Below are 16,954 nucleotides of genomic sequence, written 5' to 3' on the forward strand. Positions count from 1 at the left end.
AAATTTAGTGAAATTAACACAAAATCCTCTTCACATAAGTGTCTGAACTCTTTGCAATAACCTCGAACACAGCTTAACTTCTTTTTTTCTTAATCTTGAATCCTTGAACTTTTTCATGTTTTGTCATATTATAACTATAGACTAAAATCTATTTTATAGAGATTTTATGTGACAAAGTACTGTGTGACTGGAAAGTTGAAAGGAAATAGCACATCATTTTCAAATGTTTTTACAATTAAAGAGCTGAAAAGTGTGGTGTGGATTTGCATTCAGCCCCTCCTTGCTGTGCTACCTACACCGTTGCTTTTATTTTTCCCCTTTTTCCCCTTCTTTTCCATCTCAACAACACAAAAAATAAATTCCTCATTGATACCTCATAATTAATTGGCAAACTTCTTCACTGTCACTTCATCCAGTTACATCCTGCCACCCTGCTTCTTCATTAGGTCAGTGAGTCTGAAGGTGAAAAGGTCATTGCTGAGAAATAACCTCTATCCTGAATCCTCATATGAAGCACAGACTTTGGATACTTCCATATCTTTACCTTCTCTTCTTTACATCAGTTTTGCCAGTATGCTCAGATAGCTTTGGCCTTATTCACTGCATGGACAAATGACTGTCTAAGTGCATTTTTGAAGGGCATGTTCCAACATGAATGACTTTCCACACTGAATCATGCAGATGTGTTTTTCTGCAGCAGTGAAGTGATAATCAGACTGGTCAGACTAGGGAGAAAATGGATTAAAAATGATGCCACCAGAAAATATACAGCTGGCTGTGAGACAACTCTAACAAAGTCAGGCAGTGACCCAAGTCTCTCTGAATCGGGCTTTAAAATAGATGTTCACTGATACTCCAAATCTGAATGCCATATCTGAACAAAACAGAACAAACTCCCAGAGAAAGGAGGTCAACTAATTTCAGCATGACAAAGACTTGAGGATGTAACTTTTTATTTAAATAGATTTCAACAAATGAAGCTTGTTTACTTTGTTGCCTTAATTCAAATGTTGTGAAGTGTACCAAACCACCACTACACCCATTTCAGCTTTTGCAAATTGTTTGAATACATGGTAATCTCATTGCATATAATTCTGAATTTTCAGAAGCAATAAAAATAGTATATATACAGTATGCCTTATATTTTCATACAGTGTACACAGTTGTAGTTTTTTAATATGTACTATGTGATGGGATTAAAAAAAAATCTTCTAAATGATTCTGAAAAAAATCAAGATGTAAAATCCTTTGAGAGATTCAAAACATTTCATCAGCACTACCTGCTTTGAAATCTTGACATGATTTGGTTTATTCATGTTTGCACTATGAAAACACGTCTGTTCAAACAATAATTACGAATGACCTCATTTTTTTGTAAAAGGTGAAATTCTGATTAATTACGACTCGGTTTTAATGTTCTTCCTTTACATGACAAAATGATTCTTCTTATTTGCCTGTCCTCTTAACACCATGCCTGCATAATATTTTTGAATGAATAGGAATGCAACATTTCTTAGATTGATAGACTGCAGGTAGATTATTTTATTGACTCCACTGGGGAAATTTGTCTTGACCTATAAAGAACCACTGAGTCAGTGATGTCTACAAAACAAATATAAAATGTACCTAAAAGTACATTTTGGATTTATTTTATAGCCTCACACCTCAGTGTTCTATGTGATCTGTCTGCTGTGTTCCTTGGGCTTCAATAATACTATTAACCAATATTAACTACTAATATTTTTGCCAGGGCCTGTATGTGATAAACAGTTAATCATACTATAATATAAAGCACTTCAGAATACATCATAATTATTTTTTTTTAAAGTTAATTGAATCTTTCGTCGAGCCACCAGTGGCTTCATCTGGTGCCCTCTTTAGAAAACTTTCTAGAAGCACCCCTGTTTGTCAAAGTGTCTTTGACAAGAATAGACATGATTCATGCTTCATGATTTGTCCTTGTCATGTTTCCACTCTGTCATTTATTTCTCCTCCCCTCACTCTTGTTGCCATTTTTACGCAGAAGCTTGTTAAATGTGTTTAACAAGCCCTCCCCTGTCAATGCACTCTGAGTCGGTATGCAAATGTATGCAAACACACGGACATGAACAACATTGGACCTCCCCTTCTTGACAGAAAGAGAGCAGCAGAACTGAGTGTTTGCACTTTAAACACACTTGTACCAGACTGAGGCAGAAAATGAAAAATCCTAGGCTTCTGAACAACGAATGCGTCAATAAATATTCAAAATGTAATATTTATATTCATAGCAAAAGTTCATTATGTAAAGCATCACTTGTGTTTGTATCGTTACTGCTGGAGGGCACATGCTGCAGCAAATGTTTATTGCCTGTGAGTCGATAGTTAGAAGTTTATTGCTTGTATGTTTAGAACATTGTTCAATTACTGACCTAATTCATCTAAAATCAACATTTAAAATATGGTTCAGATTCATTTATGGTATTTTCTTGAACTTTTGTCGACCTCCTTATTCTGGACATAATACAAGGCAGTCAAATTACTCACTGTAGCCTTATGATGGAGTCCATTCAAAAGAACATGAGAAATTATAGCATTCATGATAATTCATAGAACTGTATCAGTACATTTTGTTTGTTTTTACAGGCTGAAGGATCCTCCTTTCTACAGATGGGAGCTTCTTTGGAGCAGCAGGTCATCTGCATGTTCAAGGTACGAAAATCAATCAGCCAAATCTCTTTTCTACCCTTGAGAAAGAAAAGGGTTATCATAACAATTAATTAAAGGGTCAATCATGACTCCTGGGGCCTTCATAGGCCGATTAACACCATGAAGGGACATCCCAAGAGCCTGTGGGGAATCCCTGATTTGAAGTCCTGGCCCAATTTCCACAAACCAGTCCAATCTGGATTTATGGCAGATTGTAAATGTTCTCTTGGGCCTGGATAACATTATTGTAAAACATGTTTCCAAGTCAATCGGACAATCTGAGTAAAATCTGTCAGACCCTAATTTCACCTTGTTCACATGGGCAGAATATTTTCAACAACTTTTGTCTTTTTGACACTGATGGAAAATCATGCAGGACATAATTATTTGTCGAGTTGTAGTTCACTTTGACAAACTTGAAAGCAGATCAGTTGGGAAATTATGGAACAATTTAGTAATTCTGCAGCATGTAAAACAACTAGATCCCACCATTTGGTCTAATAGAAACAATTACAGTGCCTTGCAAACATAGTCATATGTACAGATGTTCTGCTAATCTAACTGAGGTTGATCTATTTCATAAAGAGTAATGGGGTTGGGGGAACCCGGTCACTACACTGCAAATCATATTTGTAATTTTCTGCCTTTACCTTTACCTGTCTTTGTCAGATCTTGGAGGAGTATGACTGGGCAGAGTTTGCTGTAATCACCAGCTTGATGCCGGGCTACGACACCTTTGTGGATATAGTTCAGTCCTACACAGACACATCCTACTTTCTCTGGAATCTGCAGGACATCATGTCTCTGGAAATGTCGGTTGGTGCCAATGATTTGAAGACCAAACGCATGCTGCAGCAGGTAAAGTTAAACAGCAGTTTGCATATTTTCCTCAACATTAACTATGATGCATGAAAATAGGAAACCAGATGAATCTCATATTTTCTTTTCTTCTTGTTCTTAAGCATGGAGCAAACTCATCATTTTTCAATCTATAATTGTTATGCAAAATCCAAAGAAATTCAAGAGTAGATGGGGAAAAAAAAAATTGACAACTATCAAAGATACAGAACCAATTTCTAAGGTTTTAATACTTTGTTGAACCACAGTGAGAGCCATTGTAACACCAAGATGTACAGATGTTCTTTGATTTATTTATTTGACTTATTTTTGCCAACAATACTTCTTGATGTTTGTGTCAACAAATGTTTTTGAGTTGAAACCTGTATTTTAACATTCTCACTATCTGTAAAACATTGTCACAATAATGTTTCACTCGCATGAACATGTTGAGTCACAATTATTGTATTTAAGTTGAATCTGATGCATCATTTTATCCATTTAATTGTTTAGTTTTATAATTAAGTAAATACTTTTTTTCTTTTTTTTACTTTGTATTGCCATTAGTGCATTTTTATAGGACAAAAAAAAAGCTTGCATACTTTTATTTTCACTGGGTTAGTCGGCTTCTGTAAAAGCAATCAATGAAGTTTCACTGTTTCTCTCCTAGTTTCTAAAAGGGAAGAAAACAAAGGGAGGGAGCATTTAGTTTTGTTGATTCTCAGGCTGGAAAACCTGAAACATGAAGAAACTCTTGGCACCTTTAAATCAAACTGAAAACATTGCCGTTTACTGCAGCTTATCTGTAAAAATCAAGGATTTCATATGAATCATGTATCTGAAATATGTTTTGTTTTATATTTTGATTACTATGAAATACAGTGCATAAATGGTGCTATATAAATAAATCTTTTTTCTTAAAAGTGAATGGCCTTTTATTTTTCTATATAAAAATGACAGGCAAATTCTACAGTAGTTTCAAAGTCCAAAAATGTGCAATTTTCCAAAAATTGTTGTAAAGGTTCTGAGCTGAAATCTTAAGTCCTAAGTGTAACAAAAAAAAAAAACCCCTTTGGATGTTGTATCATGTTATAAAGGGAAACATATATTTTAAATCCTGAATTGTCCATTTGTTAAAACATCCAGAATACTGCGATATTACTGACTTGAAAGAACCAGAAGAAGTTTATAAATCTGATGCTGTGTCCTGCATATTTCATAAACAGCAGATTTCTTGTCTTTTTGCAGTTGGACTCCCAGGTCCTGTTGGCGTACTGCTCCCACGAGGAAGCGCAGTACCTTTTTCGTCTAGCAGGCGAGTTGGGTCTGCTGGGGCCCGGCTACATCTGGATCCTCCCCAGCCTTGCCGTAGGCAACCCCAACAGCCCCCCACCTGCCACCTTCCCTGTAGGTGTGATCGGTGTGATCACGGACCAGTGGAGGAAAAGCTTGCGGCAGAGAGTAAGGGAGGGTGTCGCCATTGTAGCCAAAGGGGCAGAGAGTTTCAAGAAGGTTTATGGTTTCATTCCTGAAGGACATGGAGATTGCAGTAAACCAGCAAAACAGTCAGAGAACAACACCCTGTTCAGGTGGGGCATGTTTAATTCATCACTTCTTCATTTTTTTAACAGCATGACTTTTTAATCATCTCTCCCTTTGTCTTACTTTGGATGATCTAAATATTGTAGTGGAGTTTGCGCCAGCATATAAAATGATGTTCAAATTTGCCAAAACAGTCACAGTACAGACCAAAACTATTGAGACAAGATACAAAAAGAATACCAGTCATAGTTATTATATACAGAGTCACTTAGTATATGACTCTTCAAGTTTGACTTGTCAAATTATGTTATTTTGGAACAAAAGATGATCAAATGCAGCCCAGATAAAATTTGAATAAAACCTTGAAATTGCCCTTTAATTGGGTGCTGATGGGAAGCTCCAAAGGAGATTCAGACTGCAGCATTGTTAGCTGCTGAGCTGCTGTATTCTCACAGCGCTCACAAATTGCTTGTGTCCCGTCTGTCAATTGCTCATCATTACTTGGCATAACCTGTGGTGGCTTGCTGGCCTTTGTTTTGTGACACTTCTATGTACATTTAAACAGATTACAATTTTGTTTAACCGATAAACGGTCATTAGAATGTGGCTTCTAAGAATGGGAGCAGCAGACAGCAGTGTGTTTGTATGTTGCTACAGCATATGGGGAGGTGCTAGCAGCCTTCTCCTGAAAAATGAAAGTCTGAGTACATTTTCTGATGTGTTACTACACCTGATATACATTGAGTGAAAGAGAGGAAAAGAGGAAATAGCAAATCATAGGGGCAAATTAATAGGTAAATAGTCAACCTAATGCACACACCTTATGTAACAACATAATAATAACAACATACAGTCACTTCATCACACGAATGAAGTGACTGTATGAGAGCAAGTGGATCACACATCCTGGGACAGATTTCATTCAAAACATTGCGGTGTTTTGAACATCGTAAGATCTCATATGAGATCTTCTTCCGCTCCACTAAGCAGTGATTGTTGCCTCCATGTTTGCAGACGAGGACAGTTTTTGTGTTTGCTTTATGAACTCCTCAGAGCATAACATGGAGTAAACATTGTTGAAAAGACATTGTTTGGACCTCTTTTACAATTGTTGTAAATTTTAAATCAGCCTGGATTAATTGTTCAAAACTCAGTGTGCCTTGAAATTAGACCTTAAAAAGTACTAAGACCACTTAGTAGCAGCATCCTGACATTCAACCAATCAGCTAAGATGAGCTGCTTCCCATCCAAGACATTAAATTAAACCCTCCCAGGAAAGCTTTAGGCTTGATTAGAATCAGGTTGTTGTGAGTGTGTGTTAGTTTAAATGAATATGGAACATCCAGTGCGTAGAATGCTAAAGCTAAACCCTTTGATTGCTTAATTTTTGTACTTTTATCTCTGTTTGACATATAGGCACATGCTGAATGTAACGTGGGAACAAAAAGACCTGTCATTCAACAATCAGGGCTTTCTATCCAACCCTTCTATGGTCATCATTGCTTTGGACCGGGAGAGACTGTGGGACAAGGTAAGCAGCAGCATGACATGAATCAAACACTGACCTTCAGTCTACAAGAAAGTTTAATGAAAATTTGTCTGTTCTGTGGCACTAAAATTCAGATTCAAGGATGTTTACCTTGTTCTCCATGGTGTTGGTGCATAATAAAAAGATTTATAACTGTTGTGCAAGAAATTGATATTTGCACTCACCAACATTAAAGACGTTTTTTTTTTTTTTTTTACTTTAATGTTCTAATTAGATGCAAGTGAAAAAAAACTCCTTTTATGGAGCAATTTCAAAATAGATTTGGGATTAATTTTATTCTTATTACAGAATATGGAAGGCTAAATATAGCTGTGCCGTCACCCTGAGCCATATGGCCCTGGGAGCATCTCTTTGTCCATGTTTCTGCTCTCTGATGTCTGTGCCTGTCTGTACTCCAGCTTTGCTGAAAACATTTTCTAAATTATTTTACCTACAGGTAGAAAAATGTTAAAAACAAGCCTCGGCTTTAGCAAATAAAATACAGACTTTGCAATACAAACACACACTTGTAGCACACTTCCCTCATCATGATGCTTTGAGCTCTAAAACCTCTTATTGTCAGACATTTGGAGCATCAATTAAAGCAAAGATAGAGTCTCCAAATTTATTCTCTGGTTCATCTAGATATTATGGAGAGACAGACTGAAGAAATGTCTTTCTCTTTAATTTAATTTTCAGTAATTAAATTATAACAGTAGAACTCATACAATGTGTTCTACTCAGTAGTGACACTCAACCCAAAACCTTTGTTAACATGCTGGACAGGCAACAACTTTGGAGACCCTTGAATAGGTTAAAAAGTCCATTTAAGAGATTGTAGATTCACAGAATAGTGAAAAAATAACCGCAACCAAGAATGAGTGCATAAACTACAGTGGGCTGACATTCCACTTCCATGTTTTTAATTGAATTTCTGACATTTTAAACTAAATTTCTAATCTACTGCAGTGCACTTGTGTGTTTAAGACTACACAAAATTCAATAATTTACCGTCCTGAGTTGCAGAGGAGCCCTCTCTTTCTTGTTATTCACAACCTTACCATCCACTCTACAGCGTTTTTACTCCCTTTTACACACTGCAGCACACGCACACGGTTGGAGCCTGAGGGTGTATTGGAAAAACTGCGACTAACCAGAAAGGTCTGAATGTAATCTCACTGCTGCGGTTGGACTCATTTATTTCTGTCCTGGGAAGACTAACCCACTTTGTCAATGTCACTTCCTGGCAGAACTGTATGTTTTAATGTGTGTACAAACCTAGATGTGTAATTGTGCTGTAAATGTGCAAAACTCTCAGAGGATCTCTGGTCACGTTGTGTCTTCATATTCCCATGAGAGTCAAAGTTGGCAGGTAACAAAACAGACCTCATGTTAAGTTGGAAATTGGTCTCATGTCACCACATTCTGATGCTTCGTGCTCTGTTCTACCTCTCTCCACCATGTTGTGCACCTCATCTGTTATAATAACATGTCACTGTGCTCTTTTGAAGCTTTTTACCTTAACTGTGACTACATGGCCGTTTAAGGTATCGCAGATCATTTTTAATATCTGTTTGGTGCTCCATAGGGATAATTTGGATTGGTAAAATCATATTTGTTGCTTTAGTAGAAATTATCTTCATTTTGTTTTTATTGTTTGATCTTGTTTGCTCTACACTTACATTCTAGGAATTGAGCATCCCTTTAACTTTCAACGTTTTGTTTCATCATCATCATCACAATCTTAAATGCCCTGCCATGTCTCGGTGGGTTTGCATATTTCCTATTTGCTTCATTATTTAATGAAGGTTTGAATAGTACTCCTTGAAATATGTTTTTCACAACCTAAATTTTCCTCAAACTTCTCCAGAACTATATCTGTCTGGAATGTTTCCGGTCACCCGTGTTCTCAGACATTGTCATTGGAACTGTCCACATAAATGAAGTGTAACTTTTAATTGCTGGTTTAATCAGAAAGATTCTTAACTGAAGTATTAGTAAAAAAAACAAAAAAAAACCCATAATGAAGACAATTCATAATGAGCTATATTATAAATGTGGTGCTGTAAACTGTCTATTGTTTTAGCTGTAGGTGTTTGTCACTCCCTTTGTGCAGAATCTGTTAATAAACTCGACTCTACTTTCCTTTTATTTTGCAGTCCCCAGGTCAGCACATGCAAATGCTGTTAAATAATTTAATAAATTCACTCTTGCCTGTGGGGAATGGCATGTGAAATAAAGAAAGGTTGACATGAAGGTCGTTTTAGATCCGAACGGGAATGTTCGCGTTACCAATGAGCTCTTTCTCTCCACCTTTCAGGTGGGCACGTTTGCTCGCGGCATCCTTCAGGTTCGCTACCCCATCTGGCCGCGGTATGGCAGCTTCCTGGAGCACATATCTGATGACCGCCACCTGACGGTGGCCACCCTCGAGGAGCATCCCTTTGTCATGGTCGAGAACGTGGACCCGGGAACCGGCACATGCGTCCGCAACACTGTGCCTTGCAGGCGTCAGTCCAATCACACAGACAGGTACACAGCAGGATACAAACTTCTTGCATGTTCATACAAATTACCGTCATATTCATATACACAAACATATAGATTTTGACCCGGATACAGTTAGTCGTAGATCTCTGAGACAAAAATATATATAATGTGTGAAATCTATGAATAGAAACATTTTGATTATGCCTTCCTGTCCTTAGCTTTTCCTATAAAAAAAATAATTTAAGTTCAAATGTAATTCTAGACCCACAGAGCTAGACGTCCCAATAAGAGCCAGACATCTGCCCCCTCCCTTTTTGTCTGCTCTAGTTAAGTTCATTGCAAACCTCCACAGTTCATTTAACGCAGAGTAATTGTGTTTGCTTGAAACTGTTTAAAAACACACCTTTGGTGTCAAACAGATTGGTGCATAGCAGAAAACAGACATTAAACAGCTATTACCTCCAGCTGCTTCCACACCATCAGCGGGATGCAGCTTCTTCATTATGTTCAAATCAGTACAAACATTGGAGAGAACGTTCTAGCACACGCCTTCATTTTGATCTTCACAGTTTCCGACTCGACAACAGAATCAGTGTCCTGCACAAGCGTTCATACCTGTTGAACTTTTGCATATTTTGTCAGATTGTATATGTATTTTGTGTGGTGGGAATGCATTATGCTAAAGTGGAAAGGAGGAACACATGTGTTGAATTTATTATTTTTTTTAATCGTTTCGTGGACATTCATTATAGAAAGAGATATGTACCGGCTGTTCTTGGGTGCAACCAAACAGTGACTGCCAGTAAAGAAGATTTATCTGTTCAACACTGGGACATCTGTCAAAGCATGGGACAACGTAGCCTCTTTCTGGTTCTCTTTCACTATTTCGCTCTGTCCCATTTGGACTGATACCAACAAACAGGAAGCAGGAGAGCGGACTGCTGCTATATAAATCTCATAATCTTTCTGTGGCACTCTGAGAAGCTTCACCGTACAGCAGATGTTTAGCATGATTAAAACTTTTTGTCTTGCTCATTAAGCCCCCTTCCCTTGGACAGATGATAGCTTCCTTTGCCAGGGGGCTGAGCCCACCTCTCTGTGCTGATTAAGAACATAAATTCATCCCTAAATTCCAACTTCTGTCTATCTGATGTATTATAGTGTGGCGAGTTATGCACTGACCAGATGCTAATTTTAATGTGGGTTATGAAATAGTTGCCCATAATTCGATTAGGTCTTTGACAGAAAGTTGCTTTGTTTTCATTACCAGGTTTGGTATTTTTGTCCAGTTTTGACTAATTTAAGAATTTTCTTCTTCTCAGAGTTTTATCCAGCTGTCCCCCAACTCTGACCTAAGTAAAATTGAGGCACACCAAGTGGGCATATCATTATGACCACCTCTCTAACATTGTGTTGGTCACAGGTTGATGTCCATTCCTTCATCTTTATTGATGTGCTGAGACGTACTTGTTGAATTCTAACAATTTAAACCTTGCTAAACTTACTCAGATCCTGACACTTTTTCCTTTAACCTGCTTCAAGCACATAATTGGCGAGTAAATAGGTCTCCGCTTGCAGCCTATGTAAAAATCCTATGCAGAATTGTGACTTATGAGGCTTTTTTCATGTTTAGGAATGACTAATCTTGCGGATGACAAAATCTAGTGATAAGAAAAAGTATGAAGTGCTCATTTTCTATCGTGACTGTTTTGAAGTTGAGTTCATTCATCATCTTTAATGCCTCATTCTCCAGTACAAGACATTTTATCCAAAGATTTTCAAAGTTAGTTGGTACATGTAGCAGATTCATCAGATAAGAAACCGATTTGAGATCCAGGCCAGATGCCATCAGGTGCTTTCGCTGGAAGTCTGATTTTACAGTAGTTGAAATGGCATACCGCTGATCTGTCACTGGTAGTTGTGTCCTATAAAATATAAGTACAAAATGATTAAAGAAAGATTTGATGCATTTGGGTAAAGATTTATTACTAAGCATCAGTGTTTGACCTTGTGAAAAGTGGAGTCTCTTATAGACAGCTGAGGCTATGAAGTTTTTTTCCACCAGCTACAATTAGTTCCTGCAATGGATATTTTTACAATTTTATTTTAGGAAGACTATATGTACAGTGAAAAGAAAAACATTAATTCAAACCTTATGGTTTCCAGACATCTATTTCTTTGTATCTCTCTTTCACTACACCATTTCAATCAAGTTGAGGTGTGAACTTCTATTGGTCCATTCCAACAACTTGATTTCATTCTTTTTTGTTTAAGCCATTTTGTCATGGATTTACTATTGTGCTTTAGATCATTATCCTATTTTATGACTATGACTTTTCTGTGATTGCAACATTTTTGCTTGCAGTTTTCTTCTTAGTTGCATCATTCATGTGTTCTCAGCTCATTTTACTGATTGCTCTACCATTGCAACTGGTGACCACTGTAGTTTTATGACCTAAGCCTGCTATTAAAACCTAGCATCTCCATTACTGTAAACCTCACCTGCATTTATTGGTCTTCATGATCTTGTTTGTTCTCTAATGTTCTCTAACACACCTTAAGAGAAGAGTTAGATTTTTACTGAGAATAAATGACACAGGGAGGGACTTTCTTCACTTATTTGGTGACTTCTTAGGGCATTTATTTCAGGTTAGCTTAGTAAAAGATGCTGCATTGATTAGAGGGGTGTTGCCCATCTCCAGCAGTCATTTGAGTGGAAAAGACTCCAGCAGCCGTTTGGCAAGACGTGGGATAAAGATTATAAATTAATTTTAAAAAACTTTTGTTTTGTTGCTATTATTCCAGTTAGTGTTTTTCAACAGCTATAACTGTAACAGTTATAAAAAATGCTTTTATCATTGATTCTTTCAGACATGTTGGAAAAACAGATCATATTTGAAGCATATTCTACTTATTTATGCATCACAACTTCTAGTGCTGCATGGCTTGTATACTATAACATATTTTAAAAAAGTACTGGTAATCTTCCCCACTTCTGTGTGGTATTCCATTTTTGTTGATATATTTCAGGCTTTAAAAAGAACATTAGAAAATCAAATCTTTGCTTTCTGAAGTATACATAATAGATATTAAATTTTTTGAACCTCATGCAAATATAACACCTAAAGATTCTTTTTAAAAAAAAGACAAAAACTGTGTACAGCTGTTCCTGCTATGATTAATTTAGATGTGATTTTCTCTGAAAGCCACACAGCTAGTTTTCTTGAGGGAAAAAAAACTTTGTTTTCTCAACATAACAATCTGATAAAAGTGTGAAAATAGGTGGCTCTCGTGTTTACATCCAGTTTCATCATTCAGTATCACAGCTATGATTCTGCTTGTTGAAGATGGATGTTCCTACATGTGACATTTTCATCTCGAGTCAGCCAGCATCCAGGACAAACATGGGCTCTTTTTAGTTTTCTTGTCATATAAAAATGATTTAGTTGTCATGTAGATCACACTTAAAAACTTTTGATTTAAAAGAACAGTTTTATTATAATGAGATTTTGAGCTCGGAATAAGTAGTAGTCAGAAAGAAAGTTTAATCAAATACAATCTAATTTAGTCTATTTATAATGTGCATTTCTGTTTAATAGTACATGCATTCCAATTGATCCTACTTATAAAATGTTGCATTAATTTCAGGTCTTTATTCAAACTGATTTAAGAAGTTTTCTTTCTAAAGAAACTAGAACCATAAAATGGCCCTGGCATTTTTGGCTATAGTGGCTCAATGTGATTATTTATATAATATGCAAAGCTGCATGACAAATCAGGATGTTTGTGTGCACAATGCACTTTTCACTCAAATGTAGGAAAAATGTCTAGTTGTAAGTGCACTTTCTATCAATATTCAAAGATTATTGACTTAAAACAAGTTCCTGTATCTTGCAGAAAAGTTGCTTGTAAATCAGTTTTGTCTTATTTCGAGTGCACCAAGATATTTGCACCAGCAACTAAGACAAAAATACTTGGTAAGATTTTGTGTTTTTGCAGTGAAGTCCACACATTAAATTCACAATAAAAAGCAATTTCACTTTCTTTTTTTTAATGAAAGCAGTTATCAGTTAAATTAGAAACATTAGGTTCTTGATTATGTGAGGAAAATAGTTGCTGTGATCATCTGTAGCTCAGGGACTGGACTAACTTCACCCTGTTTTACTTTTCAGTTTCTCCCCAGAAGTAATAAACTCATCTCTTGCTTCATCTTCTCCTCTTGTCCTCTTTTCCTCTTGCCCTCCTTTCCCACCAAATGGAGCCGCTGCCCTGTCAGACAAGTAACACCCAGTACTTGTCCGGGTGTTCATCATGTGTGACTTGTCAGCTGTTTACCCTTTCCCTTCCTCTTTCTTGGTCCAGCTGCCTCATGCACTCCTTTTTCACTGTGCCAGTTTCTATGCATTTTTCTTTTTTTGTTTTCTTCCGGCGACCACACACTGCAACATAAACACATAACTGTTACAAATTCCCAGATGGAAGTGAGCTGCATGTGAACATGTGTTTGTGCGTTAGCGGCCCAGTTTCAGACTGTTTGTGAGGAGAATGGCAATCAGAGTGTGGTTAATGATGACAGGTGGCCGGCTCCTACAACAGTTAATTAACGCTCTGATTTTCTGAGTTAGTCTCATGAAGGAAGCAAAACCTTGTGAAGCTATGTTGTCCACAATAAACATTCTGGAAAACGATCAACAATAATCTTAATTGCTCACTTGACTTTTTTCTTTGTTTATGCATGGCTCATTTATTCCCCCGACAGGTTGTCTTTATCATTTTTCAACGCTTATGTTTACTTGCTGACATGTTGAATGGATCCTTCAGTTAATAAGGACACAAACACACAGCCCCTAATAGATTTTTGGCAGGAATTGTAGCTGCTGTTTCTTCTGTTGACCTAAATTCCCATCTAATTTAGAAATAAACATTTTCTCTATGTGGTTGATTACATTTTGCCTATATTTACGAGGACTTTCTCGTCTTATTTTTCACCTCAGTAAGTAGCAAGGTTACACAGAAAAAGCTGGAGAAACAACAGACCGTAATAGATGTTGATTGGAGGCCATCGGAGTCACGCAACCCTTCACCAAGGCCTCCGTGGGACTGTGGGAAAGTGGATTTGTGCAGCTTTTTTGGCATCCCTTCCAAGTCTTTGAAATACTCCTTTTAACCGCCATTGATTTTAGCTAATGAACCTTAGCGCTCCTGCCCTTCACTTTGCTGCAGCTGACAATGGCTGCTGTCAGCATGAGAGTCTGGAAGTATTTAGCACTCACTCTGCGAAACGAGTACAACAGCTTTGATGCCTTAAGCCAAATATAGCAACAGAGAGAGTCTTTGATTATCAGATTAGAAAATGTAAAAATAACATATGTTGTATGTCTGACAGCATTTTTTCTTTATTTTCTTTATTTTTCTTTATTTTACTGTTTTTCTAAAAGCAGTGTCCAATCCGAGTCCTACACCAAACTGTGCTGCAAAGGTTTCTGCATAGATATCCTCAAGAAATTATCCAAAACAATCAAGTTCTCCTTCGATCTCTACCTGGTCACCAACGGAAAGCACGGCAAACTGGTGCATGGGATTTGGAATGGGATGATTGGGGAGGTAAGTCTGAATGCTGACGCAGTTTTACACTAACGGGTTTGTAAACGGTGTTTTAAAAGGTCCCTCCAAAGACTTAAAATTGTTCCTTGATATGTATTGATCAAAAATATTCATCAATTATCCAGTATCTGCAACCTGCAGCTTTAGAACCACATATGGCTTTTCATATCTTCCGTTGTGACTCCAAATAACTTTAACTAAAACTGCTATTAAAAAAATGAGCAGAAGAAAGGTAATTTAAATAATACAAACTTTTGCACTACTCCCCAAAGCATCTTCATGCAATATATTTTTAACATTTTCACAAAGAATGACACTAAATATGAAAGGAGTACAATTTTCATGAAGTATTTCTTCAAACAGTAGGTTACCAAGCTTCTCCATTTCTGATATCATTTTTGTTTAAAAAAATAATAATAATAAATGAAAGTCCCATTAAGAAAATGTAATAAACTTATATAAAAAAATCTGTAATTTAGAAATCTAAGCAACTTTCCAATGGGGAATAATATGATAATAATGATGATAATATTTACACAATTTCTAACCTTAATTTAATTTTAAAAACACGTCATCACTTTTGCTTAAATTATATGAAGCTTTCATTGTTCGTCTGTGTTCATCCCAATTGCCGTGACACATAAAGTAAAAAGGTTCTGACTATAATGCTACATGACTCACTGAGACCGAATAAATCTCTCTTCAGTTTAGAGACTGTGTACCTGCCAAACTACATCAAACTGAGCACCAGCCAAATGTAAAACATTCTGAACAGATGTTCTGCAGCGAAGCCTTCACGCTTGTGTTTCTGTGCCCGAGGGTATTCAGCAAGTGTTACAGTATAATTGTGTTTGTGTGCAACATTTATAAAGCCACCTTGGATTTGAGCGATCTCGAGACGGAGCATTCAGCTCCTCCTTCATGCTCAAATAATGAGACAAATATGTTTCCCTTCAGACAGCTACTTTTCAGGTGCTAACACATAATTGCACTCTAATCCTTAGTCACATGAAGAATCTATAAATTTGACTGGCTGCATGAATGAAATTTGAGAATCTTCCTGCTACGAGATAACAAAATGACTCTTTGTCACCCCAAGCAAAGACTGGTCATAAAATGAAAATATAGTGTTTGTTTCAGGTACAGAAATGCAGCTGGTCAGTTTCTCTCACACTCTTCCTCCAGTGGTTTTATTATGCTTTCTTTGGCTGTTTTTCCTCATCAGGTTTTCTACAGGCGTGCTGACATGGCCATCGGCTCTCTTACTATCAACGAGGAGCGCTCTGAAATCATTGACTTCTCTGTACCGTTTGTGGAGACGGGAATAAGTGTCATGGTAGCACGTAGCAATGGCACAGTATCGCCGTCTGCCTTTCTTGGTGAGAAATAGGTCTTCAACGTTTGTTTTGCATACTCCCCTGTTAACACCATCTTTCTAAGTCTTTTTTTCAAGGATGGCTTAGTTACACTTGTTCTGTCTCTACAAGCCTTTCGGGAAACTTCCCATTAAGCTTTTATCCCACCTGTAACTGCAATCTAGAACTAAATCCCCTTGCATACCAGCCAATCACCTAAACAGCCTTTCCAACTGTGTACAACATAAAGTATCCTAGATCCTTTACATAATGTTCATTGTTTTGCCCTACTGGCTTCAAAAAGCAACATGAGTAGCTTGGATTTTAGCAATCTCTTATTTAGTTCTTGTTTGAAAATGAAAGTGTGTGGTTTTACTTTATTCTCTTTTTTCTTAGAGCCCTACAGTCCAGCAGTTTGGGTCATGATGTTTGTGATGTGCCTGACCGTCGTGGCTGTGACTGTGTTTGTGTTTGAATATTTCAGCCCAGTGGGCTACAACCGCAGTCTGGTAAGCGCCAAAGGTGAGTTGTATTTATTTATTATTTTAGTTTCACATGTACAGTGCCTTCGAAGAAAATAAAAGGCCACCTTTTTGCATTTTTGTTGTTTTAGAATCGCAATAATTTTTTTTCCCACAAATAACGGCCTTGACAGAAGCCTGCGACTTTTGTATGATCAGTCGAATCATACTTTGTAGAATCACTTTTTTGTGTATGTCTTGTGTTTTTCCCTACAAAAAAACATAGGAAGTTGTATTTCCATTTGTGTAAAACATAAAAACAAATGCAGTAGTGTGTCTTCTGAACACCCAGAATGGACCGATAATAGGTTCTAATAACGATTGACATGTTAATGCACTCCATAATTACTGTACATTACAGGCTAAGCAACACATGCTGCTGTTCTTCC

At 37.0% G+C, this 16,954-nt stretch overlaps 1 protein-coding gene across 2 annotated transcripts in view; it reads left to right on the forward strand.

Moving 5' to 3' along the window:
* LOC114152282 (glutamate receptor ionotropic, NMDA 2C-like) overlaps nucleotides 1-16,954 on the forward strand; it is a 56,687-nt gene that overhangs the window by 25,591 nt on the left and 14,142 nt on the right. The window contains exons 4-11 of one of the 2 annotated variants that reach the window (XM_028030119.1): nucleotides 2,626-2,691; nucleotides 3,358-3,546; nucleotides 4,774-5,114; nucleotides 6,484-6,598; nucleotides 8,916-9,127; nucleotides 14,524-14,689; nucleotides 15,915-16,068; nucleotides 16,441-16,566. In XM_028030119.1, the coding sequence (XP_027885920.1) occupies nucleotides 2,626-2,691; nucleotides 3,358-3,546; nucleotides 4,774-5,114; nucleotides 6,484-6,598; nucleotides 8,916-9,127; nucleotides 14,524-14,689; nucleotides 15,915-16,068; nucleotides 16,441-16,566 (1,369 nt within the window). The remainder of the gene's footprint in view (nucleotides 1-2,625; nucleotides 2,692-3,357; nucleotides 3,547-4,773; nucleotides 5,115-6,483; nucleotides 6,599-8,915; nucleotides 9,128-14,523; nucleotides 14,690-15,914; nucleotides 16,069-16,440; nucleotides 16,567-16,954) is intronic. The other variant, XM_028030120.1, reaches the window with a different exon arrangement.

The sequence above is a fragment of the Xiphophorus couchianus genome, chromosome 10 (assembly GCF_001444195.1).
Source record: "Xiphophorus couchianus chromosome 10, X_couchianus-1.0, whole genome shotgun sequence".
In the NCBI taxonomy this organism is placed as follows: domain Eukaryota; kingdom Metazoa; phylum Chordata; class Actinopteri; order Cyprinodontiformes; family Poeciliidae; genus Xiphophorus; species Xiphophorus couchianus.